The sequence below is a fragment of the Osmerus eperlanus genome, chromosome 13 (genome assembly GCF_963692335.1).
Source record: "Osmerus eperlanus chromosome 13, fOsmEpe2.1, whole genome shotgun sequence".
Lineage (NCBI taxonomy): Eukaryota > Metazoa > Chordata > Actinopteri > Osmeriformes > Osmeridae > Osmerus > Osmerus eperlanus.
The window spans coordinates 3,830,110-3,857,189 of record NC_085030.1 but is presented as its reverse complement, the minus strand read 5'-3'; the positions used below and the strand labels follow the sequence as shown (position 1 = coordinate 3,857,189).

The window sequence follows — 27,080 nt, the reverse complement described above, 5'->3', positions numbered from 1 at the left end:
GGACATCGATTTTAAGTCTCTGTTTTCAAGTGGCACAAATTCACTGAAATAAGTTAAAATCTCTTCCTTTATTGGAGTTTTAAAGTGCCTTTTACCAGGACACAAGCTGCAGGCTTATAGACAGAAAGGAGCTTGTTTAACACTAAAGCATAATAAAGTATTCTCACTCCTGTGTCTAACAAAACTGTCCAGTTAGACATTCTTAGATATCCTAATTTCATATAGTAATGTCATACATCTCTATACAATTCCATGTATGTTCCAACTAATACAGTATATGTTATATGACTTGTACATTCCATCAAGTAGCAAAGATAAATGCATTCTGCCAAGAAAATATTAAAGACTATGAAAAGGCACTAGGATGACAAGTCCAGCTAAATGGGTTTTGTAGTCTTTGTCTAACTGAAGTTGAACCGCAAGGATATTTGCAGTCCTGTTCTGCCACTTTCAAACTTATAAACCTCCATCCACATCAGGAAGAGAGAACAGTTCCATATATTTATTTCCCATTGTCTGTGCTGTCTGGCTCCGGGCTCCAAGTTGTCAGGCAGACAGAAAGGCAGCCAGCAGCCCGGCGAGCCTCTCTTCATCTTGGGATACAGTGAAAAGAAACAGGCTCTTGTATGCCTGGAGGACCAGAGGTTTGGTGTCCTGACTTTCAGCCAGCCTGCTAAACCCTCCTGAGTTCATTTGATGAAAGACAAGTGTGGTGATAGGTCTGGTTGACCAGGCCTGGGACTTAGTTGTCTTCTGGGGGGATATTCACCTGCAGGGTGGCCGTGAGGAAGACCTGCAGCAGTGGAGGAGGAGGAGGGGGATCTCCTCAGGCCCCTGTCAATGTGATGATTGTCCTCTTCTTCCTTTACCTGTCTCCTATGAGCTTTGGAGAACTCACTCCTGCAATAGAACACATTTAAACATGAACACCTGGACTGGCTAAACATGATCAGCAAGCTATATAACCATGGAGAGGATGGATGGATGTTATATAAAGATATATATTAGATAGATAGATAGATAGATAGGTGGATAGATATATGTATATAGATAGATGATAGACAGACCCACCAGGAGGAGAGGATGTGTAAACCGACAAGTATAAATATCAACCAGTGACATCATAGGTGCTGACTGAGCGGCTGTGCATACAGTAGAGGGTGAGGGGGGGCAGTAAGAGGTGAAAGGAGGAAGGGAGAGGGGAGAGAAGTATTCCTGGAATCGATCTGTTGTTGGGTGAGATTTGATGGCTGTGTGTGTGTCTCTCTCTCTGTGTGTGTCTGAAGTGTAAGAAGGGGGGTTCCAGTAGGACACAACAACATTCCTTGGCTCTCTCATGGTGTGTTTGAGAAACACTGGGCCAAACATTCCCTGTGTAGTCTTTCTATAAAGACACAATTCTCCCCTCTCACTCTCCTCTCCATCTTTGTTCTTCTTTATTCTCTCTTCTGTATCTCTTCCCTCTTTCACTCAAATAAGGTGGCAATACACATATCGGTTTCTTTATAAACTATAATTAGTTTTAAACATCAAAAACTTATTTAGTAAATCTAGCAAAAAGCCCCTGAATAATATCATATGAATACAATCATATGAATAAAATAAGACATTGTGTTTTTAATTCATAAATGTGAATAAAGTGGTATAAGTTTGATTCTCCAGGCAGCTGGGCTGAGGCTGTGAGGGCAGAACTGAGCCAGAACTGCTCCACATCCAGCTTCATGCCTTTAATCAGTATGCCGCTGCTCAGAAACAAACTTTTTTTTCCCCTTGGAAAGTTTCCCCCCAGACTCACTGGCTCTCACTGACAAAGGCATTTCTTTCTTACCCCCACCCCCCCTCCCTCTCACCCTCCCTTCCCTTTCCCTCCCTTTCCCTCCCTCTCCCTCCCCACCTCCCCCCGGCCCCAGTAACAGCTGCTCTCAGAGCCGTATCCTAAGAGAGTGATGATCAGTGGAGCTTTTTTTTCTTTCGTTCTTTTTTTTTTTTTTTCAAAGTGTTTTTTTGGAACAGATGGCCCAGGGAGGGCTGGGGAATGTGGCCGGGCGCAGAGCAGAGCGGAGCAGAGCAGGCTGGGGAATCTGCCAGCTCCTGCAGCCAGGCGTCTCTGTGGGCTCCAGCTCGCGTGCCTTCCCCCTGCCCTCTGCCCTCCGTGGCGCCAGCAGGACTTCCCAGCCAGCGCAGGAACATCTGGTGTCTGGGACTGCCAGGGGGAGGGCGGGGGGGGGGGGGAAGCTGCGCGGCTAGTTTCCTTCTGAATGCGCTTATGCTAGGGAAACACATTAGGTCACACAGGGAGAGGGAGAGAGAGAGAGAGAGAGAGAGAGAGAGAGGGGGGGGGGGGGGGGGGGAGAGAGGGAAAAAGGGAGAGAGGGAAAAAGGGAGGGAGGGAGGGAGGGAGGGAGGGGAAAGTTACATGCATGCAGATTAGTTAGGAAGGATATGTTAAATCTAAAAACAAATAAACAACTATGTTTCATCGAGTATTATCCAATCAGGAAATGTTTTTTTTTCTTATTTTCTTTAAAGAACATATATATATATAATATATGAACTAGAACATATCGAGGCTACACAGCCAAGTCCCTGTCTTACCCGGCAACAGTAGCTGCTCTGAGTGTAAATGGAGATGAATATGCTTTCACTGAGAGGCAGCTGCTACTGTGTGTTTACAGTCAACACGTCTGAACATTTAAAGGATTACTTAGAGTGATAATTGTACACAAGGTTATTTACTGATATTAAACATCTGCTGGCCACACAAGTGTCTAAGTTGAGATACGGTGAGGGAAATGAGATTTGTTGGGAGGAGTGAGAAAGTGAGCGACAGACAAGTATGAAGAGAGTGAGAGGAAGTGTGAGGGAAGAATGTTGACAGATGATTAAAGAATAACTCAATCTAAGGATTTGTCCCAGAGTCTTGTGTGTGTGTCCTACATGCATGAGAAGTTGGATGCTTATCTTCGTCAGAACCATCCTGGTCCGAGTCCTACATGTGTGTTTGCGTCCTGTGTGTGGGTGTTGTTGTGTGATTGCTCTGTGTGTGTGTGTGTTTTACAGAACTAGCTGTGATCATTTACAGGAAGACGAGAGGGTCCTTTAGGGAGAAGGAGGAAGTTCACCCTAAGTTTACAGGCTCCTGGTGTCAGAATGCTGCGCTCAGGAACATCAATCAGGACTTTATTCACCCGGGGAACCCTTTCTGCTGGTTTCTGCTGTGTTCTACAGACCTCTGGACCTGGCAGAACACCCAGTCCTGTCTCCAACACCCGTTGATGATGATTTAATTTAATGGGAACCCTTATTAGGAGAAGGAATGCAGGGATTAATTGGAGAGATAAAGGGGGGGGGTGCAGAGAGAGCGCTCCCTTCTTTTGTTACGGTGGAAATTCAAGGCTTCTGTCACCCGGACTCACATCTGACATGGCCCATTGGAGTGACGTTCTGTGTGTGTGAACGTGTGTGTGCGCATGTGTGTGTGTGTGTACATGTTGTCATTATTGACCTGACTGCCGATCTGGCGATCACTTGTGACTGTGTAAACACGTCTCGGGTGCTCAGGGGGCTCAGTACCTCCTGACAGCAGTGAAGCTGCTAGGGTCCATCAAACTTTGGTTCTTTGACGCTTCTACAAAAAGCCTCCGACAGACAACCGAGGCTCGCACCCAATATGATCTCAGCCTGTCAGCAGGCAACCAATAACCCTCACCCTGACCCATTCGATACCCATTACCCCCCCCTCCCCCATCTCCTCTTACCTTCCTCTTCTTGGAGCGTCCCTCAGCCTGCAGGGTCCTAGTGCACTGCTCCACGCACTCCCTGAAGCTGATGCTGCCATGCTCTGGGCTGAGGTCCAGCTGGGCCAGCTGGGCCAGGGACAGGATGTAGTTGCAGGCGATCCTCAGGATGGCCAGCTTGGACAGCTTCTGGCCATAGGAGTAGCACGGCACCTGGGAAGGTTGAAGGGGTAAGGGGGGGGGGGGGTGACAGGCATGAGGTTGGTTAGAGGGGGCACGAGACAGCAGGTCGAGTCTGTGGGTGTCTAGTTGAGTGGGTGGGTGGGTGTTTTTGGGTGGATGACTGACTTGATTGGGTAGCTTGGTGGGTGGATGTGTGGGTGTCTGTTGGGTGTGGGGTTGGGTGTTGAGGGAGCAGGCTGATGGTGGTCCAGACCATGGTGTGTTGTGTGGTATTGAAGGGAGATGGTGTCTAAGGTATCACATTGATGCCGGCTTAAGTTGTCAGGCTGCTGTGTCAATAGAAAATAGACTACAAAAGACCAACATTGACAGGAAGTAGATTGACAGGAAGGACAGTCACAGGAAGGACATAAACAGGAAGGACATTGACAGGAAGAACATGGACAGTGACAGGAAGGACGGTGACAGGAAGGACAGTGACAGGAAGGACATGGACAGGAAGGACAGTGACAGGAAGGACGGTGACAGGAAGGACAGTGACAGGAAGGACATGGACAGGGCCGACACTGAAAAAGGAGAGTCTGACAGCTGTCAGAGACCTGTCAAAGACTAACAGGACAGACACTGTCAGCTGGAGCCATGACTGGAGTATGAGATAGCTGACTGTGGGTCTAATTAATGGATCATCAAGAAATGTTACGTTGCGTAAACAAGAACAGAGCCTCAATCAAAAGTACAAACACTGGAATATGTCCCTTTGTGGTTTTATTCTCATAAGTCGTTTTAACCAGACATGACAAATCCTATTTTCGTCAAAGCATCACTCTCATTTCTCTGTCATGCTGTTCCGGAACTGTCATTTAGATCCAGTGTATTATTTACGGTGGGTCAGACCCCCCATAAAAGTTAAGGGACCCACCATGAGAGACAACTATTTAAATTTGGAGGGTCCCGTGCTATTTTACATACCCGCCACCCATCACCTAGCTTGGGGATCCCCCAAGACCTGAATATGTCTGTATTGTGCTATGATGATAGCTGGTCACGGGCATGGCTGACAGGTGACAGGGGAAGAGCATGAGACACATGAGAGCTTTCCACCAACAACACCATACTATTGAACTGTACACCAACTCCTGCTATACAACTACCTATGGCTCCATAGCAAAAATTCTTGTCAGATTCCCTCTGGGTATGACAGTTATGAGGTGTTCAGTGCCAGCCTTCAGCACAGGAGGCCCTTGTCCTTCTGTATGTTCAGTGTGTTCAGAGGGAATACCTGCTTTCTGAGCGCCTCAAATGCTGCACTGATGGTATGCACGCGTGTCCTCTCTCTGGCGTTTGCTAGTAGCCTCCGTGTCTGTTGGATGGCTTTGATCTCGGTCACGACGCCAGACGACTCCCCCGGCCGTTTCCTTGGCGACTCTTCGCCAGTGTTGTTACTGAAAGGCGCCTGCGAGGCGGCGGACAGGGACCGCTCAGAGCGCGGCTGGCACAAAACAATCCGGGACTGTACAGCATGCTCTGAGCCGTACGACTGATGGTCATACGCCGTGACTTGAGGAAATGTTGGGTGGAAGCTGTCCCTGTGTGCGGGCTCGGCTCCGGGCTGCGGCGGGGCAGCAGGGGGAGTCCCGGTGATTGTCGGAACTGCGTTAATCCTCATATCTATAGCCATGTTCTGACTACCTGATGAGCCCAGGGATGAGGCCAGCGAAAGAGCCGCACCGTTCAGTGAGCTGGATCGGAACGACTCCTCCATCAGTTCACCCATAGAGTCCTCATCCGTTCTAGAATCGTTATTGAAACTTTTGACCTCGCTGACACGTTTAGGATCACGTCCCTTTCTCTTGAATTTCTTATTCCCCGGGGCATCCTTTCCGTTGATCTTCCACCCGTCGCTGAGAAGATGCGGGTTCCTCATTTCTACTGATCAACTGACACCGCAACTATAGATTCAGTTAGACTGGCTGATGGTTGCGCAACAACGTATGATCTCCCACTGTGTAACTACATTAATAACATATCACTGCGCGAGCTCTCGAGCATTGCACCATTACGATTCAGACCAAAGATAGCCTTTTCATCAACACGAGCTCTAACAGAATTTAAGAATAGACTGCATGTGCAGGCGGGTGTTGCTTCGGTGGATTCCTGGCGTCTTCTGGAGAGCCATCAGGAGCTGCCAGCAGTTTTTAAGTGAATGTGAATGTGTGCGCATGCAACGGCTCATCTGTGTTTGCTTATAGCTCACTCTACAGATGAGCCCCTGTCGGTAGGTCGGCCGGTCGGCGAGATGAGACGCCTCACTGCCCGTGGTGAGACCGCCCAGAGCCTACCGATCGCATAAAACATCGAGTCTGAAAGTGTCAGCGGGCTACATGATTGATAGGTCAGTAATGTACTTTGACTGGATCAGTGTCATGTACTGTCTTCAGAGGCCACAACACATGCAAATCAATCATGCCAGGGGATTAAATAGTGTTATTAGGAAGTTTCAACGGAGGTGTCAAAATTGTGTGTCTTAATATTCTTACGAATAATCGTAACAGAATTAAATAATTCGGGCTACCCCCGTCAAGTGGATCTAGTGTAAAAATATGTTCTAATACACCAAACACCCAACTGCTTATGTTTGCCTTCTTTAAATTCACCAGAGTACGAAATACTGAGATCCTTTCATTCCTTATGTTATTCGGGTTGCCTTGCATGCCGCACTACAACTTCAACCGGTGACCGTCACTTGACGCCACCGTTTCAGTCACACAGCGCCACCTGCTGTACTGTCACCTTCGTGTCTTTCGGGCATGATCAGATTATTTATGGGGGTCTATGAATGTGAATGTCTCCCAAGTGCTGCTGACTCTGACATCGAAAAAACAATCTATGACGCTATTTGACCATTTTCAGACGCCTGAAAACAACACTGACCAACTAATGCAAGTTATTTATGGTGAGGTCGTGTTTTTTTACTTTGGAGCGCCGATGCCACCACCCGGGCATAGTGCCAGTCTCTGTGCTCAGCAACCCTGGTTTCCTCCTGCAACCACATCCTCCAGTTTTACCACCCTGACCCTTTTAGCGAGGTGAAGTTAGTTTCATATTCGACATTCGACATTCGTCTCACATTCAGAAGACGCTACTTTGCAGCGTCGAGTTAGGGACCGGGTGAAAATTACCCATACAATTTTGAAAAATTATGACTTTTATAATGGATTTTTTTATGGATATAAAAAACAAACTGTCACCATATTATTCTAATAATGTCTGGCCTACTTCCACACCGTCTATTTTTTCAATAATGTTTTTAAAAGAATGATAGAAAATCGCTAATCTCTGAAAATAGCATGAAATCCTTGCTAATCTCAATATCTTTTTCAAACTTGCGTCAAAAATCTCAAATATAGACCATATTATTCTAATAATGTCTGGCCTACTTCCACACCCTTTACTTTTTATATAAAGTTTTGAATAAAATTCCAATTAATCGCTAATCTCTGAAAATAGCATTAAATCCTTGCTAATCTCAATGTCTTTTTCAAACTTGTTTACAAAAATCTCAAATACACACCAGATTATTCTAACTACTTCCACACCCTTCACTTTTCCAATTTTATTGAAAAAATAAAGGGTGTGGAAGTAGGCCAGACATTATTAGAATAATCTGGTGTATATTAGAGATTTTTTGACACAAGTTTGAAAAAGATATTGAGATTAGCAAGGATTTCATGCTATTTTCAGAGATTAGCGATTTTCTATCATTTAAAAAAAGTTTTATTGAAAACGTAATGAGTGTGGAAGTAGGCCAGACATTATTAGAATAATCTGGTATGTATTTGAGATTTTTTGAAACAAGTTTGAAAAAGATATTGAGATTAGCGAGGATTTCATGCTATTTTCAGAGATTAGCGATTAATTTGAATTTTTTTCAAAACTTTATTGGAAAAGTAAAGGGTGTGGAAGTAGGCCAGACATTATTAGAATAATCTGGTGTATATTTGAGATTTATTGACACAAGTTTGAAAAATATATTGAGATTAGTGAAGATTTCATGCTATTTTCAGAGATTAGCAATTTTCTATCATTCTTTTAAAAACATTATTGAAAAAGTAAAGGCTGTGGAAGTATACCAGACAATGTTGGAATACTCTGCTGTTTGTTTGTTTGAGGTTTTATAGTCATAAAATCATTAAAAAGTCATAATTTTTCTAAATTGTATGGGTAACTTTCACCCGGTCCCTAACTCGACGCTGCAAAGTAGCGTCTTCTGAATGTGAGACGAATGTCGAACGTCGAATATGAAACTAACTTCACCTCGGTGAACCTTTTACCATCATGAGTCCAGGATTATCCACACAGATTTGCTTCCAGCCCTGACTGGGGCAATTATCTCAGCCCAGCACGTCAGCCCTCACAACCGTTGAATATGCTGGGCCAAGTACAAGATAACTGTCACCACACATAATCACCTCAGGCATTTTAATATCACAGCTGCATTTGCATTTATTGGTAACAAAACAAGAAAACGAGTATCTGCAATTCACACAAGCACAGAGTAGCACCGGGACTTTTACTTTGAAAGTGTGCCTTTCACGACATCGTGGCACAGGAAGTTGTCATTCACCCGTTTTGTTCCGTGGACTGTACAGTTCATTCTGTCCCAACTAACGTAAACATTAATTAGTGATAGTACGTGTACCGTCCACACTTGACATGGACAGTCCAGAAGTAACGTTTACGTTGACGTATATAGTATTTGCGTTCTGTTTCGTTTTTACGCCGAGTGAGTTTAGATCTGCCGGTTTCACGGTGCAGAACCTGTTTTCGGGATGGCTCGGCAGTGAAGATATTGGTTTCGTCCAGTACCATGTTAGGAGGACAAGCGTCACCCTGTTGGTCCACTCGACTCTGCCTCTGGGTGAGTTACAGAAAAGTTATTTGGGTGAACTGTAGCCTACCCTCCACCGAACAAGCAGTGGAAAGGCTCAACAAGCAGAATCACACATCTCGACCTATCTTACAGAATCACAAAGCACCATACGGTATGATTCAGCTTTCTCTGTGTGTTTGTGTGTGCGGGTTCAGCCTTTCAGTAAAGTGTGTGTTTGTGTGACCCTCCAGGTTACTACCTGGGTATGTGCATTGCAGCTCCAGAGAAGAACCTTATCTACGTGCACCAGGTGAGCGAGGGATGGAGACTGTTCTTCTTTCTCTGCCTGACCCTGCAGATCTGCAGCTGGGCCGTTGTCATCTACTGGTCGGGCCGGCGCTGGGGGAACCACCCCATCTCCAGAACCCTCCAGGCCCACGCCTTGGGCCAGTCTGGCTGGGGCGCCGTGGCCGTCTCCATCAACACTGAATTCCGCCGCATCGACAAGTTTGCCACGGGGGCGCCGGGCGCCAGGGTTGTGATCACAGACACCTGGATCCTGAAGGTGACCACGTACCATGTTCACGTGGCCCAGCAGCAGGACACACACCTTACCGTCACAGAGTCACGTCAACACCAGCTGGCGCCCGACTCGGCCACGCCCGTTCAGATCCTCACGCTCAGCGTGGCCAGCATCAACCCCAGTGTTAAGACCTTCCACATCAGGTCAGAGCAGTAGTGTGTGTGTGTGTGTGTGTGGGGGGGTTGTTTTTATATGTGTGTCTTCACCTATAAATGTGGTTTACTTGTTTGTGTTGACACATCACAGGTGTCATTGTAAATGTAAATGTGAAAAATTACTAAATGTCATTGTGTTGCTTGACAGTATTGCTTTCTCCCTCACTTACCCACTCTGGGGGTTTAATCTGAGGTCCGCAGACTCACACGCAACTGACCACCTTTCATAAACACAGATTTAGCGAGCTACGCCACCAAAACCTAGCAATTCGATGGTAACCGATTGAGAACATGTTCTTATTTGCAACGGCGACCTGGCCAAGACAAAGCGCAAATGTGCAAGACAACATATAGTTACAGCAAAATACAAGGCACAAAATACAAAATGAGGTAGGGACTTACAAAAGTCAACTTAAGTTGGTTACATGGGCTTACCTGTGTGTGTGTGTGTGTGTGTGTGTGTGTTTAGGCTGAACTCTACAGAGTATGCAGAGCTGAGAGAGAAGCTACATGCTCCAGTCAGGAACGCTGCCAATGTGGTGATCCATCAGACCATGAGTGACCTTTTCCTAGATACCTTCAAGAGCCAGGTGGAGCTTAACCAGACATACCAGCCACCCAGCGGACAGGTCAGAACACCACTGACAAACTGCCAACCCAACACACAGGCTACTAACTAACCAGTGCCATAAAGTCAGTATACTACTAACTGACTCATACACAACTGACTCGAACCAGGACTACCAGCGATCCAGGGTTGTTAAATATGACTTACCTCTATGAATGTGTCTGCGTGTCTCCCAGGATTTGGAAGCGTGCATCGGCTGCATGCAGGCCCCAGCAGGCATCAAGCTCCTTCGCCTGTGCCAGGAAGATGCAGAGGGAGGCGATGGGGAGTGTCAGCAGTGCTACTGCAGGCCCATGTGGTGCCTGACTTGCCTGGGGAAGTGGTTTGCCAGCCGCCAGGACCAGCAACACCCAGAGACCTGGCTGAGTAGCACGGTGCCCTGCCCCACCTGCAGGGCCAAGTTCTGCATATTGGATGTCTGTCAGGTCCACTGACCCTCTGGGCGTCAGGTGCCTCTCTCTATCAGATACGGACTGTTCATGTCCCTTCCCTTGGGACGGCTGACTGTCCTTACCCCTCTTCACCAGCCTGTGAGCGCTTATATAATAAGACCCATGTTCTCCCCCCACCAGACAGCCAGAGGACTATGGCTTATAACATCTTGGTTTGGAGCCCTCCTCATGCCAACGTGACTCAGTAATACGCCATCTCATCGCCTCAAACCTGTTTAGAGCTGCTGAGCATCTAAAGTTCCAAAAGTGCCTTCTGTCCAGCGTCACTGCTGAAGTCTCAACAGAGACACTAACATCTGTACTTTATTCACAGTGGTCTGATTTTACATTTCTTTCGATTTTATCCCCATTTCTACGATCTATTATCCTTGTGAGACTGGCGTTGGACTATAATTTTGGCAGCTTGAATGACTCAGTGACGGTTCCAGTACTGCAAGAGCCCGAAAAGGGAAGAGTTAAGATCTGCTATTCTCTATATATGACTGTGCACAACTCACAAGGCTACATTGGGATTTGGGAATCAAACATACTGTATAAAACATGCATATCAATTACACATTTAATTTTTCCTCTGTCTCTAAAATATATATATATATAAAAAACTTTCTTTAGAATTTATCCTTTCATGTGTCTCTTTTGTCATATAGTGGTGACCCTAGGTGTTGGTGAGTAGGCCGGTGTCTTCAGGTACGCTTGTGTGAGCTCAAGAGCCTACCAGGATGGAATTAGGGCAAAAGGCGATCTGCTACCTCAACACTACTATGCTGTTCTACCTGTAATTAAATATATATACAGTATATATTGACTGTTTGTCTGTGGCCTGATTATGTGATGGATACAATTGCCGTTGTGTGGACGGACATTAATTAATTAATGGAAATTAATATGAAATCCAATCACATTTTATTTGTACGCCCTTTAACAAGCAATATCACAAAGGGTTTCACATACGCCCATAGAACTGCACCTAAACCAACCTACCTAAACCCTCAAAGAAGACGAGGGTAAAACTCCCAGACGAGGGTAGGAGCAGTTTAGTTAGGGCCTCCCCTCCTCCAGAGACGGTCGGTGACACAAAGAGGTGCAGGCCATAGCCTGAACATAGTCATAATTGTATTTAAAAAAAATTATGTGGAAATGGATGATGAAACACAGAGAGTTATAGAGATGCGTTATTTGAATTGCGTCTCAGGTTTAGTTCACCGCGTAAACAAAAAATATGCTTTTGGTCCGCACCCGCATAATAATCAAATGTGCCATAAGTCCCACCCCCTTCTGTCAAGTTCCAACCTCTTGGCGCGATCAGTACTACCGGGTAATCACTCCTGTTCTTGGCACTGAAGCAACAGCAAGCATTCCACCGTTTCTGTTCAATATTTCTCTCAAAATGTCTTACCGGCACGGAACCAGACACACCGACGCCGACTTTAACGGCGATGAAAATAGGTGAGTAAAGCACAGTCTGTTTTCAAGCATAGATTCCTACTGTTGTTACAGTTTTGGTTAAAACCACTGGATTTTCTCGCGCCAGTGCTCTCCCGCGAATTGATAGCAGAATAGCTAGCTGTGCATGATCTGGCTAGCTAGCTATCGAATTTGGCAATCTACGGGTGTATCAAAATAATCACTCGTTTTAGTAAACGTATTTCCATTAGCGGTTTTATTTCATTCCTCCTAAATTGAGTGTTGTGTTCTAAAAACCTGATATCTTCTAAATAACATGACTAACCAGAAACCGACCACTAGGTAGCTATGTTGCGTTTGCATTGCACTGCAAAGCTTGCTAGCTGTATCAGCAGTCAAAAGTTACAGCTTTGCCGCTACAAACTGAAATGTTGTTTATTGCTGCTGTCTTGATTTTCAATAGACGTCTCCACATTTCAAAGTGATGTGATTGTCGATGCAATGATCTCCAGTAACTGTATTGTAGTTGATAACCACTAACTAGTGTAACAATTAGCCGAATGATAAACAGCTAGCTTGCTAACAATGCAAACTCCTTTTGGCGCTAACGACGTCACGTTAACAAATGCCAGCATCCAAACACATAAGCTACTAGCTACTGTGGAAACAAAATAACATTACTTACAATTTGAAAAATCAAACAAGAAGCTATTTTAAGAAAACAAATTCTGGCAGCTGTAGGGCATTTTTGTTGTACAACCTCTCACACATAATCCATGTCTATTTGTCTCCAGAAACAAGGGTCCTTCAAAGTGGTCCAACTGCCGTAAACGAGGAGCGGACGGCAGCCTGAGGCCCCACGTTGAGCCGGAACCCACAGACGAGAAAGAAAGAATACACGAGAACTCAGACGGCAGACCAAGCAGGTAGTTATCCAACTAGCTAAAGGGTGGCGACAGGTACTACTGTAACAGCAACTAAAATAAAAGTAGAAAATGTTTCTGCCTTTAATACATTGCAGGTTCATGTTAAGAATGTAAATACCCGATAACAACCTTTTAAGGAGTGAGTTATTTTTCCAAAACGGAAGCTAGCTAGTTTTAGTTAGCTTCCGTTACCTAGCAACCTAGCATAATACTCGTAGCAATGCTACTACCTGCTAGTGTTACTTGTTAGCCTCCTAATTGTAAATTTTGAAGCCATACTATAGCGTTTGTCATATAGTTTTTGTCTATCGGAAAATAGTCGGTTGGAATGTTCAGAATCACATATGTGTGACGCTACTCCTTGAAGGAAGTGCCACAGAACAATAGACAGAGGAAGACCAGATGGCTTTAATGCTAATGAGACCCTGACTGTCTCCCCCCTCCCCCCAGCTTCACCACCCCAGAAGGAGAGGGACCCATGTCTCGCTGTGCCGACTGGGGCTCCGAGGTGGACGAGCACGAGATGAGGTCCAGCGTACGGCGCGACATGCAACGGTTAGCATTGCACACAGTGCGCCTGAATGCACACGCAACCGCCTCTTTGTCAACTGGGGCTCCGGCATGGACACTCGACGACTCGGCCGACTTTAAGGTGGTGTTGTTTTCAGTTACAGGAGGAGGATTCTGACGGCTGAGTTCTCTCAGAGGGAACGGAAGGCCTCCACTGAAAGGTAGGGAAGAAGAATGGATGGGTGGGATTACCGGTGGACAGGCTTATTCTGTGCGTGGTCGCGTTGGCGCACGCTCATCGTTTTTTCCCGTGAGATCATCGTTTGTTTCTTTGTCGCCTCTCCCTCTTCCAGCTCGGACTCTCGTGAATCTCCTGTCCCTGCAGGAGAGATGGAAACGGACGAGTCGGTGCTACTGAGGAGACAGAAGCAGATAAGCTACGGCAAAAACACCCTGGCTTACGACCGCTACATCAAGGAAGTGCCCAGGTACGTCCTAACGGGACCCCCGGTCACTCTTCACAGGATCTACTCTTCCTCGAGGACTGCATACAAGACTGAAACACTGCATGCAGACTGAAACACTGCATGCAGACTGAAACACTGCATGCAGACTGAAACACTGCATGCAGACTGAAACACTGCACGCAGACTGAAACACTGCACGCAGACTGAAACACTGCAGGCAGACTGAAACACTGCAGGCAGACTGAAACACTGCAGGCAGACTGAAACACTGCAGGCAGACTGAAACACAGCACGCAGACTGAAACACAGCACGCAGACTGAAACACAGCACGCAGACTGAAACACAGCACGCAGACTGAAACACAGCACGCAGACTGAAACACAGCACGCAGACTGAAACACAGCACGCAGACTGAAACACAGCACACAGACTGAAACACCGCACACAGACTGAAACAGTACTCATGTAACACACACTGGTATTGATGTGGTCAGGAGTGATCTAAAAACATTTCTCCGTATAGGCCTGATCTAGTAAAACAAAAAACGGCTGATTTAGTAGCAACTCCAGAGAAGCAATTACAATGTATTGCATCATGTCCATTCAGAGATCATTCAGGAAGTGAGGAATCGAAGGCTGTATTTTTGAGTTTTATAATGGCTTGTGTGGGGTCACATACGCCTTTCATGTCACTAATACCGTCAATAAACTCTGAAATGCCTCCTTTTCTAAAATGCCCTGCCTCCCCCAGACATCTGCGCCAGCCTGGCACCCACCCCCGCACCCCAAACAAGTTTAAGAAGTACAGCCGCCGCTCCTGGGACCAGCAGATCAAGCTTTGGAAGGTCAAGCTGCATGTGTGGGACCCCCCAACGCTGGAGGGAAGCGACCTGCAGGCCATGTAAGATGCGCGCGCACACACACACACGGGTGTATGCGTGTCACATAAGACATGCATGTGTCTTGAATCATATGTACATTGACTCTCACTGAAGAAATGCCTCCCCCTGTGGGCCATGACACACAATCTCACACAGACACACACCATCTGCAGGCCAGAGAAGAGACATGTACTCGCACACAAAGCAACACACATGTTGTCTTCTGTATGCCCATGCTGTTGGGTCCTTGTGTTTTTCTAGAGAGGAATTAGACCTGGGAGACGTGATGGACATCCAGCTGGATGTAGACTTCCCTGGCAGCTCAGACTCCAGCACACCCTGTTCCAAAGTCAGCAAGGCCTCGGAGGTAAGCCTGTCCTGCTCCAGCCAGTCCGGTCTGCTAATCAGAACCATAGTCTTGCTCCTCCACACACTAGACTGATCCAGACCCGACCAGCAGATAAACTGGCACTGCCATGGTCTATTGGCTTCTGTGATTTTGTTCTGCTCTGACTCGGCATTACTGATCCCTCCCCCCTCAGGACTCGTGTTTAGGGACGCCCAGCAAGATGATGAAGACAGACCCAGAGCTGGACCTGGCCTAGCTACACTTGCCCCCCTTCCCCCCCCATGTCCTCCTCTCCTCTGGGTGCTGGCCCCCAGGTAACATGCAGCCTCACAGCCCTTCTAGAAAGTACTGTAAATAAACAGGATCATACGATCAAGCCCTTCTCTTGACTGGCTCAACTGTAAATAGTTCTGGAATGTTTCCTCGATGTTGAATTGATGCTTGAATCTCTTTTAGAACTGTTCATGCTCTGGATGTATAAATAAAAAAATTAAAAAAGAATGTACAAAAACATGGTAATTCTACTGTTAATTGTTTTGCTTAAGTTTGTTTTATCTTGTTTGGAAAATACAATATTGTTCTGTACATTTTCTTAATATTTTTGTATGTATTTTGTTAATGACGTTTCGATTTTATGAGCAGATCTTTTGAAATAAATAATTAAGCTGGAAAAGGTACCTTTGCTTGTGTATTGCATCTGGATGGTGTTTGTTATTTGTGAGAGATTTATGAAATGCTACATAGAAGTGTTGAGTAGATATTCTGTGGAGAGCAGATTGTGTGTGTGGGTTTTTTTTTTTATAGAAGACAGATATGCACTTGTTCTCATTATGTAAATTATCCTGTGAATTAACATGGCCTCATCTACCAGTGGTGCTAGATACGTCATATTAATGGATGATGGGTACTCTGTCCTATGTACTTAAGCGACTTGTGTGTGTGTGTTTGTCATTCTGCTCAGTCAGCACTAGATGGCAGTATTGCACCATGATGAAGCAAAATATATCTGATAGACCAAAGATCTACACCATCTCCTTTCCAACAATATTGTTTTGTCACAGCAAACCCTTCAGGTTCGATAAGACAGGTAGCAGATAAAGGTTGAGCAGACAGTCAGCGGGTAGACAGGTGGGCGGACAGGCAGCAAGTAAGGAGACAGGTAGCAGACAGACAACAGGTAGCAAGTAACAGACAGACGGGTAACAGACAGACAGGTGGCAGGGAAAGAGAGGATACCTAGGTGTGTTTAGTGATTTCAGTCAGGCCGCAGCTTCCTCTGGAGGTCACCAACAGACGAGCTCATTTCTATGGACTTTTTAGATGTTTCCTCAAGTGTGACACAGTACTGACCTTCTGTTTGGTTTGCTGTCAAGGTTAGGACACGAGGATGTGGGTGGACTATCTCTTTCAGCATAACATGTAGAAGGTGGGTGGAGGAAAGGAGAATGTGTACCGATGTGAGTGAGTCATCCTAGATTTATACATTTAAACGGGGAATTCTCAGTATCCATCTTAATCGTAGTTGATGAAAACAATGTCATTGTCTGTTAGGCCACTTCTTTGTCTAACCTCTACTGCTATTGTGTTATGGACCTGCAAGATCTCGAATGATGCTGACAGTGTGTGTGTGTGTGTGTCCAACACTGTGTTCTGGAACACTCATAACTACTCTGTCTGAAGACAGTTTTGGTTTCATGTGAGACTGCAGAAGATTAGGTTAACATTGATTTGGCACCAAGAACAACAAAATAACTGGATGGCATTTCTATCAAGCCTGACCATCGTCACTTACTGAGATTTATTTGTAGATGAACTGTAGAATTATTGAACATGTCTATTATATACTAGTACGCATCTATATACACACTGGATATATATAATGATGTATGTATATTCTTATTCTATTGAATAATATAGTACAACGGGGACATGTACAGATTATGATTGGATTGTACTGTATATATTATGGAAGTGTTTATCTAAATGTCATTAAAAGTGCCGTATTCTGCATATATTACACAGTCCACGGTATAAAACTGCCCACAGTTGCAGATCTCAATTTAGATGGGCCGGAGCAACAGAGAGCTAAACTCCATGTGAGGATGAATCCAGGTTTGTAAGAACTCAGCTGCTAACTGCTACACTCTCAGACCTGACGCTTTCATCAGATCAAATACAGATCACTGTTTAAATGTACTTTAGGTTTATACACTGCTCCAGTGGTTTCAATGTAAAGATGAAGACAAGTCAACCACATCAGCCTTCCCTGAGCTCCGCCCTAGTGAAGGTGGGATGTGCAGTCGTCATGGCTCCCACCCCACTGGGCCTGTCTGATGGATGGCATCACCTGCTTTTCAGAAACACAGGTGGGAGAGACACCTTAATGAACAATTCTCTCATTCGTTTCAACTTCCTTTCTCTCAGTCAGTCTTCCCTCCTCTCTCTCTGCCTCTCTCTTGCACGACCTCCCTCTTTCTTTATTCCTGTGTTTTGTCTCTATTTCCCTCCTCTGTGTCGTTCACAGAGACACGCGCGCACACAAAAACACACGACCACCAAACAGCAGCGTAGCTCCGGCAAACCACCTACAGAGCCTCTCACCCTGGGATGCAGGTCTCTGACAGGAGAAACACACCCTGTCACACTTCTGTCACAATGATCTGTCAGCCTGGCACAGTAAAGGGACCTCTACACACACACAGTCACACACGTAAACAGCTCTTGGAGGGTGTGTGTGGGGTGTCGGGGGCGGAGGAGGGGGGTCTACAAATGGGTCTAATGTCACTTCCTGTGGCGTGGTCTTAATTAGCGGAGGGCTTGGCCAGGGTCACAGCAGGAGAGCACCGTCAGGGCCTGATATTGGCTGTTCTTCTCGATAGTGCAGAAGAGAGAGAATGAGAAGTGACAGTGTTCACTACGACCCTTGGGCCCGTCGATGGAGGGAGGGAAAGATAAAGAGAGACAAAGAGACAGAGAAAGATAAAGAGAGAGAGTTTGTGTGTGTGTAGCCTGACTGCTATGTGCCCTCCATGCCCCCTAAGTCTGGTGATGGGCCATGGCACACTGGCAGAGCTCAGCTTGGGCTCTTTTCCATGTTGTGCGTGTGTGTGTATATGTGCGTGTTTTATTCTGTATTGTGCTGCTAAAAGCTTTACGTATACTAATGTCTGCTGCAGGTCATTCCGCCCTTGTAGACGTGACATCAGTTCAACTCAGAATTCACCCTCACAAACAAACAAGCACACACACACTTACAACCACGATCCGATGTGTTTGTTTTCAGACAACGGAGTGTGGCGTGTTCATTATTTAACGACTCTGATCATCTGAGTTGAATCATTCATGTCGCCTTCTCTCCCTGCTGACACAGATGGGGGGGAGTAAAGGTGGTGTTCCACCACAGCTGGGGTGTTTCATCCCACTTCTTTGTTGTCTCTTTCCTCCTCTTCTCTTTTCTTCTCCTCTCCTCTTCTCCTTGGCTATTTTCTAAACATCATTATCATGTCAACACGAAGGGGCCAAACATCACCATCATAGCCGCCGTCTCCACTTTACAAGTGAAGACCCTCCCTTCCCCTCCCCTCTCTTCCTCTCTACGCTTCTCTCCCCTGAGCTGCAAGAACGCTGCCGTACGCTTTCCTCACGTGTTTCAGACTAGTCTTGTGGTTGAGACAACAGAGAGACCAACCTGTCTCCAGCAGCGCCAGGAGCGCAGAGCAGCCTAAGGACACGGCCAATAAGTGTGATTACGAGAAGGAGTTCAGAAAGTCTCAACACCGAAACAAGTGTTTGCCTTTTGTCAGGTTTCAGAGAGGTTTTGGTGCCTCGCTCTGGAATTCTCATTAGAGCATGAAGCACTGGGGTTACCCCCCCCCATCCCACAACCACCACTACCACCACCCCCTCGCAGGGTGTTCTGTCACTCGCCGTGAGACAGGGTCATCCTGAGAGAAGAAGTCTCAAAGAGAAATCATCTGAGGGTGGTGACATTGAGCACAGAAGAACAGACTGTGGGGGGTGGAGAGGGATGGAGGGAGGGAGGGAGATCTAGAGAATGATAATAGATAGAGAGAGAGAGGGAAGGATGGAGGGAGGGAGAGAGAGAGAGAAAGGGTGAGATGGAAAGATGTGGAGACTGAGAAGAGAGAGGGAGAGAGACAGACAAAGAGGGAGAGAGGGAAAGAATATGGTGACCGAGAGGAGATACAGAGAGAAAAAGAGAGGGGGAGAGAGAGGGTTAGGGGGTAAAGAGAAAGAGTGATCCACATCAGGGACACTCCCAGTGTGTCTTCTTTAATCTGGGGAGTCTAATTAAGTTCTGTGTGTTTTTTGTCCAGATGACCATTCTTTATCCTCCACAGCAACAGTTGAGAGACCGTGGGAGGAAAGAACACACAGAGAGAGAGAGAGAGAGTGTGTGTGTTTGTCTATGTGAGCGTGTGTGTGTGTGTGGACACTTAATTAGCTGGTTTCCTGTTCCTGTAGCTGCCAGCGTAGCCCCGCACCCCTCTGCCAGTGTAAGCTCAGGATTTGCTGGCTCTAATTGAAGTTTGTCAAACACACACCTTCCCTACCTCTCCTACCTGGGATCTGTCTGATCCCAGAGATGTGTGTGTGTTTGTGCATTGTTCACCAGTGTTAGAATTAGACATTAGTCACACTCTGCAGAGTGCTGTTGTGCTGTGTGTGTGTGTGTGTGTTGTGTGTGTGAGTGAATCAAGACCTTTGTGTGATTGAAGGGTTGGGACACTTGACGCGTGAATAAGCCCTTCTTGTCACTTCTGCTAAAAAGTTGAACTAGTCCAACTAAAGTCATGTTGTAGAGGAGTCAGGGGCTGTCAGCTGTGTGTGTGTGAGCGTCTGCGTGTGTCAGGGTGTGTGTCACTGTGTGTGTGTCACACAGCGTGTGTGTGTGTCGTGTCGTTGCAGGGTTAAGCTTGTCAGGAGATGATGAGATGGGCTTGTTTCTGTGAGACCCAGGTGAACAGGGGCCAGGCGACAGATGGGGGAGGAGGGGTATGAGAGGGTTGAGGAGGGTGAAGGAAAGGTGGAGGGTGAGATGTGATGAGGATGAGAGCCACAAGACCTTCATTTTTTGGTTTTGTTTGGTAATCCACTGAAGCCCTTCTAAAGTTCTAATCCACTCCTGAAGTGTGACATTGTTGTGTGGTGGTGTGGGCATTTTGTATGCGTATCTGTCTGTCTGCATGTGTTTGTGTGTATGGGAGTCAGGTGGCTAAACGGTTAGGGAATCGGGCTAGTAATCTGAAGGTTGCCAGTTCGATTCCCGGCCGTGCAAAATGACATTGTGTCCTTGGGCAAGGCACTTCACCCTACTTGCCTCGGGGGAATGTCCCCGTACTTACTGTAAGTCGCTCTGGATAAGAGCGTCTGCTAAATGACTAAATGTAAATGTAATCTATGCGTGCGTACGTGTATCTGTGTGTGTGTATCTGTGTGTGTATATTTGCACGTGTGTCTATTTGCATGTCTGTGTGTCTTCCTGTGTGTATCTGTGTGTCTGTGTGCGTGTGTCCGTGTGTCTCTCAGTGTGTGGATCTGTGTGTGTGTGTGTGTGTGTCTGTGCTGTGTGCATGTATCTGTGTGTGTGTCACAGGTACCATTAAAGATGTATGTGTGCAGCCTCAGTGCAGCACTGTAACAGGTGGTGGCAGACCCTGTGCTGCAGTACAGAGACAGGATGTGACAGAGGAGAAGGTGAAGACACCGCTCAGGACGACCAACGGGGCTTGTGTGTGACAGGAGAGGGTGACAACTCTGTGGGTGTGCGTGTGTGTGTGTGTGTGTCAGGGGGAGACAGGAGTGTGTGTGTGTGACAGGGAGAGATGTGTGTTTGTGTGTAAGAAGGGATGAAGAGGGAGAGATAGAGAAGGAGAGAAAGATAGATAGAGACAGAGATCTAACCCAGTAGACCCCCTCCATGGATCTGTCATTTTCTCCACCTCAGGCTAGACTCTAAATTACTGGTATGACACGGCAGAAATTGATCTGGTGCATAAACACACTGCTGTTAAAAAACAGCTCAGACTCAAAAATGCTTTAATTAATTTCACTTATTCACGAGAAACACCCATTGATTCAATTTAAATCCAGAGATTTCCAAAAATAAACGTTACAATCTTGAAAATCTTTGTTATTCACACCTTTTTGTTTGTCAGTGCAAAACCGCACCCAGGCCAAAGCCTAGAGAAATAGCTCACAGATTTACAAATCAAAACAAAATTGAGCTTGGAAATGTCGCAGAGTACCTGGATATCTAGCCGTAATTGAGAAATAAACAATAGAGAAAAACCTTGGGAGAAGCACTTCAGTGGATGTTGTCCTCCAACAAAAAAGGCTTTTGGTTCAGCCAAAGGATTAAAAAGAAATACAGTAAAACCTGGAGATGGAGAATCTATGGCCAGGGGTCAGTTGGAGCAAAGACCCGCCGGAACACCGAAGATTCTGGGTCACTGTCACAGAGGGAGCGAGACCACCTTGTGCACACACACACACACACACTCAAACACACAAACACACACGCAAACTCACAAACACACGCAAACTCACTCACCTCCTCCCGTTCCTCCTCCAGTGAGACTAACCTTTATCTCCTCTCCTCAGGCCATTCAGGCAGTGTGCTGCACGGTCTCAGTTGGTTGTGGCAGACAACAACATGCTGCTGTGGAGGAGACACACTAAATACTCTTTCTGGGCTGAGGAAACAAAACACAGAGACAGGAAAATATGGCAAAGCAATCATATGCAGCTGTTTGGGAACAATGATTTACATTCGTTTTTTTTAAGGAAATGTGTTACTGTACTGGCAAAATCCTATGGATGCTCTGTTGTTCAGATCTGATGAGTTATCACGGACATGTTCTTACTCTAGTGTGTAGCTAATGGAGGTGCTACTATTAATTTAGGACAAAGATAGGGAGTCCATATTTATGGTCTGTTTATAGCCCATGAATTGTGAGCCTTTATTTAAAGACAAACTACCAGTGATGTATCTCTGATGTTTAAGATGCTGTTGTGCACCGGTTGTGTCATTAGAACACGGTCACAACCACATTGTGATAAACACACAGTAATCATGGTTAGTGCATGAGCGCACGTGTGTAGAGCAAGCCAGGTTGGAACTAATGATTGGTTGGTCACATGTTGTCAAGTAATGGGGTGTTGTGGCCTGGCATGGTGTATAAGGTGGGCTGGTCACAAGCGAGCCATGTGTGTCACCTTGCAAAAACATCCATGTCCTTTCTGTAGAGAGTTCCTCTGGAGAACGGACAAGGGAGAAAGTGGAGAGTGGGAGGGAAAAGAGAAGAGGAGGAGGAGGAGAGCTGGCGTGATCTGGTGATAGACGCTCTTGTCTAAACGAGAGTGGCTGGGTCGGCCATGACACCTGTCAGTTTCTTCTCCTCCTCCTCGCTTCTGCTCTTCATCCCAGGGAGCAGCCTGTCTCTCAGAGTCACAGTGCCCGTCATTCTTCCGTCTCACGCCTTCCTTCAAACTCTTCCTTTCCTGGAGGTCAGAAGACATATCTGTCTGATGGCTTGGTGTCACAATCCATTGTTTTAAACCTCTAAGATATGTTGTGTGTGCGTGTGTGTGTGTATTTGTTTGTGCCTTCATGTGAGCTATGGGTAAAACGATGTGCACGAGGTGTCTGTATGTGTTTGTTAGTGAAATATGTCATCTCACATGTGCACACATCTGTGTGTGTGTGTAAACAATAAAGAACAACTAAAATACATAAAATAAATTTCCAGCAGCAGTGGCTGTGTGCCACTGTAACGGGGGTGTAACAGACGTGGTCTTGCTCCGTCAGAAGGCTTTATGGACCATTTGTTCGTCCCTGCCTGGTCTCGAACACGCCACCACTGACTGCCAAACGCAACCACTACCAGCTGCGCCAAAAAAAAAGCTAGCTATTCGTTGACGCGGGTGGCCTGTTACATACCTGAGGAGTGAGTATCACCGATTCACACCGGTTACACCAGTTAACAGTTGATCATCTTTACTTGCAAGTAGCCAAAGGCTGAGCTACCTGAGATAGCTAGTGGGAGTAGCTCTAGTGGCTAACTAGTTACAGTATGCACAGTGTGTCTGTTGTAGATACTTAAGCTAGCAAGTATAGCAGCTCTGTGTTACATTACTTACAGGTCCAGCTACGTCAGTAACAGCAATGTTAGCTGGCTAGCAGGTCCAGTGGCTGGACTGGTGGCTGTGTTAGCTGGCTAGCAGGGCAGGTATGCAGGTAGGTTCTGTCAGTGATGGATGAGCTGCAGATGTTCTCTGGATCATCTAATTATCTTGTGAACATTGGAGAAATTTCCAAACAGAGGTCAGAGAGGACACACACGCAGACTCTTCTATAAGAGCCTTATAGAAGAGTCACAGCTCTCCTACTCTGGGCTCTGTCTGTGCTTCATCACGATGACGATGAGGAGACAGAAGTCTAAATGCCAGCAGAGTCAGTTTGATTACAGACCGGCGGAGGGAGAATATTACTGTTGGACTGACACCACGGTCTCTCTCTCTCTCTCTCTCTCTCTCTCTCTCTCTCTCTCTCTCTCTCTCTCTCTCTCTCTCTCTCTCTCTCTCTCTCTCTCTCTCTCTCTCTCTCTCTCTCTCTCTCTCTCGCTCACTGAGTGCCTGGCAGACTATTATTACTGCCCAGAGTGGTCCTTTCCAAAGTAAAGTATTTCTGCTGTGAATAACCCTGTCTAAAGTGGATGAAGAACTTCCCCTTGGTGCTTGAATTGCACCTTACAGGTAGTCCAACAGCGTATTTCTGATGGAGTTCAAACCTAACTTAGATACATTCAGGCATGTCCCCCCACAATATCAAGCTAATGTGATCTAATTGAACCGTAAAGGATTCTACAGTAGAGCACTAAGAATATTTCTGCATGATTTTCATGGGATGAAAAAGCTATAAATTGTTTAATGGGGATAAAGGCTTTTGGACCCCAACCACATTTAATACAATATTTGATAATGACTTTAAGGGAAGGCATGAAGAGGGCCAGCAATTATTTATCATCACCACAGTAGACCTGAAGACCTGGCCTGACTAAGGAAGGAGAGGAGAGGTGAGTTTGGGGGAGGATAGCAGAGGAGTGGGATGCGACGAGACAAGATGAGATGAAAGGAGACCTGCCTGACTGACTGACTGCAGTCGACACTGGACTAGCTGACACAGGCCGACCCCGCCCCCCCTCCACCCCCTTCCACCCCTTCCACCCCCCCACCCCCCACCGACTCTGATCGATCCCCCCCGAGAGGGAATGTGCTGTGTTCACACACTAATCCACAGCCAAACACCACCTGCAATTAATAGAATGTCAGAATCAACATTTATTTGGCTGAAGGCGACTCCACCGAACAAACAAGTGAACACGTAGCAGGCTCTACCAGTTCTGCCCTTTGCAGTAATCTATTTCCCTCTCTGTATACTAAGTAGGTGTGTTAGAATGTGTGCGTGTGTGTGTTTTGGGGTGGTGGGTGCGTAAAAATGCGGGAGCCATCTCAGGTGTTTTGTCAATTTTCATCCATTGCCAGGTTTCTGAACAGAGACAGCAGATGCCCATTGTGTGAAGACTGTGAGCTAGCAATACTGCATCCTGATCCCCAACATCTCATTAAACTGAGCAGTGGTCTTGGTGGACTTCCAGCTCTCAGCACATTAGCACGCTCTCCTGATGTAATAATATCATTAGTGGGAAACGGGCTGCGTTCGCAAGACTGTAATTATGTAACACCTTTGAAGGAGTCGCAGTGGGAGCCACTTGAGCGTACTGGAGTCATCGAGATAAAATATACTCCCTTGTGGTTAACCCTGAGTCTCTCCCTGAGAGCACAGGAGAACAAAAAGCTGTGCCGCGTGCTGGAAACTCCGGGGGGCCTAACAGGCAGCTACCCAAACCAGGCTGCTTGTTTGGGTAGCTCTTGGGTAGCTCAGCCCTAACAGGCTGCTATCAGAGGCCTAACAGGCTGCTATCAGAGGCCTAACAGGCTGCTATCTGACCCATAACAGGCTGCTATCAGAGGCCTAACAGGCTGCTATCTGACCCATAACAGGCTGCTATCAGAGGCCTAACAGGCTGCTATCTGACCCATAACAGGCTGCTATCAGAGGCCTAACAGGCTGCCATCGGATCCCTAACAGGAAATAGTAATACAAGTTCTCTGAAAAAGGGTGGTGTGTATTCTGTGTCTAAAACCTAATTCAATTATGGCCATGTCGTCTTCACAATACAATTGTTACTGTTTACCAACTGGCACTTTGCTAGCATACACTGGACCTTAGCTCCCGGACTCCCTGACAGACAGAGCTACAAGACGCTAGTCACACGTCACACAACAGTAACGCTTCCCACAAAACTCATTTTCATTATGTTAATCACTGCACTACTTCACATGAGCCATTCAACACGATAAAACCAAATGGAGGAAAAGTTACTTTGAATTAAAATCCATTATGGATTCTTTCTGATTGCCAACCACTTGACAGATGATAACCACATGTTCTACTTTTGCCAGATGATGAATAAGCTGGATGAAATATTAAGCTCCAGTCCTACTCTCTCTGTGCAGTGACTAGAAGTTAAGAGCAGTCACATGAATGTGTTCTACATAATGCAGACTGCAGGGCTGGTAAGATTCTGTACAAGCTGCTAACATGGAGGCATCTCCTGAAAAGGGAGGGAGCTTGGGAGCTAATGAGAACCCTAACAGGCTGTCATTAAGTATGTAGGAGCCTAACAGGCTGTCAGTAGGTATAAGGGAGCCTAACAGGCTGTCAGTAATTATGGGGACCCTAACAAGCTGTCAGTAGATATGAAGGAGCCTAACAGGCTGTCAGTAGTTATGGGGACCTTAACAGGCTGTCAGTAGGTATAAGGGAGCCTAACAGGCTGTCAGTAATTATGGGGACCCTAACAGGCTGTCAGTAGTTATGAAGGAGCCTAACAGGCTGTCAGTAGTTATGGGGACCTTAACAGGCTGTCAGTAGGTATAAGGGAGCCTAACAGGCTGTCAGTAATTATGGGGACCCTAACAGGCTGTCAGTAGTTATGAAGGAGCCTAACAGGCTGTCAGTAGTTATGGGGACCCTAACAGGCTGTCAGTAGTTATGAAGGAGCCTAACAGGCTGTCAGTAGTTATGGGGACCCTAACAGGCTGTCAGTAGTTATGAAGGAGTCTAACAGGCTGTCAGTAGTTATAGGGACCCTAACAGGCTGTCAGTAATTATGGGGACCCTAACAAGCTGTCAGTAGATATGAAGGAGCCTAACAGGCTGTCAGTAGTTATGGGGACCTTAACAGGCTGTCAGTAGGTATAAGGGAGCCTAACAGGCTGTCAGTAATTATGGGGACCCTAATAGGCTGTCAGTAGTTATGAAGGAGCCTAACAGGCTGTCAGTAGTTATGGGGCCCCTAACAGGCTGTCAGTAGTTATGAAGGAGCCTAACAGGCTGTCAGTAGTTATAGGGACCCTAACAGGCTGTCAGTAATTATGGGGACCCTAACAAGCTGTCAGTAGATATGAAGGAGCCTAACAGGCTGTCAGTAGTTATGGGGACCTTAACAGGCTGTCATTATGTATAAGGGAGCCTAACAGGCTGTCAGTAATTATGGGGACCCTAACAGGCTGTCAGTAGTTATGAAGGAGCCTAACAGGCTGTCAGTAGTTATGGGGACCCTAACAGGCTGTCAGTAGTTATGAAGGAGCCTAACAGGCTGTCAGTAGTTATGGGGACCCTAACAGGCTGTCAGTAGTTATGAAGGAGCCTAACAGGCTGTCAGTAGTTATAGGGACCCTAACAGGCTGTCAGTAGTTATGGGGACCCTAACAGGCTGTCAGTAGGTATGTAGGAGCCTAACAGGCTGTCAGTAGGTATCATGTGTCAATAGTGAGGATAACAGA

The 27,080-nt window shown here is 46.3% G+C and overlaps 3 protein-coding genes across 3 annotated transcripts; 2 read left to right on the top strand and 1 right to left on the bottom strand.

The window, feature by feature from the left end:
• Positions 1–53: 53 nt before the first annotated feature.
• On the bottom strand, positions 54–6,221 carry atoh8 (atonal bHLH transcription factor 8). The gene is made up of 3 exons (XM_062476096.1): positions 5,200–6,221; positions 3,759–3,950; positions 54–900 (listed from the first exon to the last, which is right to left on the bottom strand). Exons 1-3 carry the CDS (start codon positions 5,842–5,844, stop codon positions 895–897), a joined length of 843 nt encoding a protein of 280 aa, XP_062332080.1. The 5' UTR covers positions 5,845–6,221; the 3' UTR covers positions 54–894.
• Positions 6,222–8,291: 2,070 nt separating this feature from the next.
• tmem129 (transmembrane protein 129, E3 ubiquitin protein ligase) lies at positions 8,292–11,399 on the top strand. Its single transcript, XM_062476821.1, has 4 exons — positions 8,292–8,838; positions 9,042–9,516; positions 9,998–10,157; positions 10,333–11,399. Exons 1-4 carry the CDS (start codon positions 8,634–8,636, stop codon positions 10,588–10,590), a joined length of 1,098 nt encoding a protein of 365 aa, XP_062332805.1. The 5' UTR covers positions 8,292–8,633; the 3' UTR covers positions 10,591–11,399.
• Positions 11,400–11,868: 469 nt separating this feature from the next.
• Positions 11,869–15,511, top strand: slbp (stem-loop histone mRNA binding protein). Its single transcript, XM_062476996.1, has 8 exons — positions 11,869–12,054; positions 12,807–12,938; positions 13,389–13,493; positions 13,607–13,669; positions 13,802–13,936; positions 14,668–14,817; positions 15,059–15,164; positions 15,340–15,511. The coding sequence occupies exons 1-8, from the start codon at positions 11,996–11,998 to the stop codon at positions 15,400–15,402; spliced, it is 813 nt and encodes a 270-aa protein (XP_062332980.1). The 5' UTR covers positions 11,869–11,995; the 3' UTR covers positions 15,403–15,511.
• Positions 15,512–27,080: the final 11,569 nt, after the last annotated feature.